This window comes from Sinocyclocheilus rhinocerous, unplaced genomic scaffold, assembly GCF_001515625.1.
Source record: "Sinocyclocheilus rhinocerous isolate Xijiao unplaced genomic scaffold, SAMN03320098_v1.1 scaffold4889, whole genome shotgun sequence".
Classification (NCBI taxonomy): domain Eukaryota; kingdom Metazoa; phylum Chordata; class Actinopteri; order Cypriniformes; family Cyprinidae; genus Sinocyclocheilus; species Sinocyclocheilus rhinocerous.
In genome coordinates this window covers 106765-110463 of record NW_015648723.1, presented here as the reverse complement: position 1 = coordinate 110463, position 3699 = coordinate 106765, and the positions used below count along the sequence as shown (strand labels likewise).

General features: G+C 37.5%; 1 protein-coding gene across 1 annotated transcript in view; it reads right to left on the bottom strand.

Annotated features, from left to right (window-relative positions):
* Nucleotides 1–64: 64 nt before the first annotated feature.
* Nucleotides 65–3699, bottom strand: part of LOC107710208 (syntaxin-binding protein 5-like) — a 102219-nt gene continuing 98584 nt past the window's right edge. The window contains exons 23-26 of the mRNA XM_016514949.1: nt 2664–2829; nt 2464–2575; nt 672–892; nt 65–513 (exon numbers count right to left, since the gene is read on the bottom strand). Coding sequence (XP_016370435.1) covers nt 472–513; nt 672–892; nt 2464–2575; nt 2664–2829 — 541 coding nt within the window. The 3' untranslated portion in view covers nt 65–471. The remainder of the gene's footprint in view (nt 514–671; nt 893–2463; nt 2576–2663; nt 2830–3699) is intronic.

The following is a 3699-nucleotide window of genomic DNA, read 5'->3' as shown; positions in this document are numbered from 1 at the left end:
TATATATATATATATATATATACATACATACACTCTTTTTCTAGATTTTTATTATGTTTGTTGTTTTAGTTATTGTATTTTTTAGTTGTCCGTCTTTTTTGACTACTTACTGCTCTCCGATGTGGGAGGCAGGACGTGATTGCAAAAAAAACAACAGCACAAAAACAATTCAGACTGAGAGAAGAAATGGAATTCCAGGGCGTGCAAAGCCCAGCCGCCATGAGAGGGGATTGGCGATATTAAACAAACAAACAAAAACGGAAGAGTGGACGCCATCGTGGTATGGTATTCCTCAGATTGGGGCCGCAGTTCTGTAAGCAGACTGTATTTAATATTGTGCTAGGAAAGAGCGAGGGATCCCACTGGTCCAGCAGAGGAGAGATAAAGATGGGAGTGGGAGAAGGATTACGGATGAACAAGGCTGTGTAGGAGAACTCCTGAGTCCCTTTGGGCTCTGCTGTCTTGCGGAGATCAGAACTGGTACCATTTTTTATCCTTACACTTTAGCATCATCTGCAACAGGGAGTAAAAAGAAGATCAAAGTTAGAGACGCCAGCTGCACTGCCACAATGATTACAATGCACATAAAATGAACTTATGTAATATAAATGTTTAGCTATTTTTACGAAGTGATTCATCTGTTATTGGCGTCAGCGGTGGTAACGCTGTACCTCATGAGCGTGTTTGGAGAACGTGTCAGCGCTGGCCATCATGGCTGCCGTCCGCTCTTCCACCTCGCTCAGTTTTTGCCCTCTCTCATCCAACGCTATCCGAGCTCGAGCGAGATCACCCACGATGCCTGACGCTGCCCCCTTCATGCCTTCTATACCCCCAGGACCTGGAATGTGCTGAGCGAGACTGCGTGGTGCTTTTCCGGCTCCGGACTCGCCGACTGAGTGTGAAAAGAAGAGGAGGAAAGAATGCTGCAAATGAGGTGACAGCACAACAGAGCACACATGAGCTCTCTGTTATGACCAGTGTTGGGCAAGTTACTTCCAAAATGTAATAAAGTAATATACTACTGTAATATTATTACTTTTGTAATGCGTTACTCCCAACACTGGTTATGACAACATAGTGAAGATGCCATTTTTGAGAACAGAACTTAAGATGGCAAAGAGGCACAGGAAGCACCTAGGTTAGATGTCACAGTTGTCACCAGTGTTATTTTTGCATTATATATATATATATTCACACAGGGTCATGTAGTTTTGGATTTTGTTTTCCCTTAATAATAAAAACCTTCATTTACTGCCTGCATGTTGTGTTTACTTGTGTTATCTTTGACTAATATTTAAATTTGTTTGATGATCTGAAACATTAAAGTGTGACAAACATGCAAAAAAATAAGAAATCAGGAAGGGGGCCAACACTTTTTCACACCACTGTATTTATATATATATATTTTTTTCTTTTTTCATTTTTAGTTATGTGCTTGTGTATTTTGTTATGTGCTTTTGTCATATTTATTAGATTTAAGAAAAAAAATGTTAACACTTTACTTAAAGCCTTTATGTATAATGCATTATAAAAGTAGTTTTAATGCATTAGTTATGCCTTGTAATGCACCTTATAATGCACTGTACAATCTCAATTCATTGTTACACTATGCATTTTAAATCCACTTATAATTATATACAACAAGATATAATGTAATACTACGCACATTATGATTAATTATAATACACTACACCCTTTAATAACCCTTCGTAATGCATTATACTTAAAGCGTTAAAGTAAGCGTTTAAGTGCTAAGTTTCAATTTAGCATTAATTTATTATTTTAAGTTTTAGTCATTTCAGTAACTTCACCTTATTTCAGTTAGTTGCCCAGGCAACATTTCTAATTTTCTGTTTAGGTTTTTTAAGTTCAAGATTTTCATCTATTTATATTTTAATTAACAAAAACTATTTTTATATTTTAGCTAAAAATAACAACATTGGTAATAGGTTTTTGTCAAAATTCTATCTCTATGTAGTTTCATAAACATAATTTTGTATGTTGGATTCAGATGCATTATTCAAAACCATGTTATATCTGAATAATCTTTAAATTATTTAAAATAATTATATTTTTGTAATAGTTGTTGGGTAAACAACTGAAACACCATGCACAATAAAATACACTGGCATACATGCCAGTTATTTTATATTCTTTTTTCATGAATCTCAGGTTGCCAGTGTGTTTTAGATGCTGTGGTTTTGTATAATTTATTAATGATAACAATTTAACAATGATAATTGTAACAATTCGGGCTTTTCAATGGCAACATCTATTGTGACTGGGAAATGAACCTACCCTGAAAAATATATTTACTTAAGTAAAAAGTGAGACAACTAGCTCCAGACTCCCTACATCTAAATAGTCATCTTTCTGTTTGTGGTCTACATTCCTACTGTACCATTCTTGCTGTGATACTTTAGGCATCTAAGGGTAAAGAGCAGATAATGAAAAAGGACTCACAGAGCTCTTCTCTGTCTAGAGACTGTGCTCCTCCTCCGAACAGACCCTTAAAGAATCCCCTGTTAGGAGCTTCAGGCGTCTCCACCGGAGTAAACAGCTCACCTAGCATCTCCTGTTACACAATTAAATCATCATCATCATCTTCAACATTGTCGTAAATACTGTGCAACAGAAGAGTCTAGAAGAACAGTTCTGCTCACCTGTAAGTTCTCGCAGACCTCCTGGCTGTAGGTGATCCTCTGGATCTCAGTAGGGGAAGTCAGATACAAGGCCTGGCCGAGGTTGGTGAAGCAGAACGTTCTCGCTATCCTCATATCTGTCAGGGGTAGGTAATTTACATCCAGCAGTGGTCTCAACCCTGGCAGACTGAAACAGCATGACACAGTGAGACATTTCTTCAGCTCTGGGATTTCTCACCTCCTCTATTATTCAAGAGCTGCAATGCAGAGACTGTGGCAGTGCTGATTTTGTCCTTCAAAATGTGCCTTTAAATTACAGGAAACAAACATTAAGGATATTTGTAGATGATATCTGCAGTAATACCCCCAATGTCCTCATGTTTGATGGTTAACTTTGACCTTCCTACTGACGAACACACAGATGTTTGTCTGCCTTTCTGTCCTCTGAAGATTTATAAGCCAAAGCGATTCGGAGAGCAATACAGTGATTAGATCTGTGTTGCAATAGCAACAGGCCCCCTGGCTCTGTCTTTGCTGAACAGTGGAGCAAGATGACAATATTGTATACTAAAAATAACCTTATTTCCAAATTTACTGTGTGTTACAGTATATCAATATCAGGCTACAAACAATTCCTCACATCACTGAAACAATCACCAGGCAGTCTGCAGATAAACAAAGCTTTAAAGGCTGACTGAGCTGGAGTCTTGAAAAGTTTAGCATCAATATACTGTATAGGTTATTTATTTAATATAAATTCTTTACACATGTTTAAAATGACATTACAGTTGGCATTAAAATTGTACTGTCAGGTTTTACTAAAGACGCGCAGTGACGAATTAGCGCTGAAAAGGCGTGGACACGCCTGACCTTATTGAATATGCATTTTAGGAGTTTCCCTTTCAGAGGCAAAAGTTATGGGAGGAGAGTATTCAAATGAATCACGCAACGCGCTTTACTAACGTTTGCGCTCGTCAAATTACTGGCATTTGCGCCATTATTTAACGGCCAAAAAAAGCATGTGTTAAACTATTTTGCGCTTGAAATGGCTGCAATT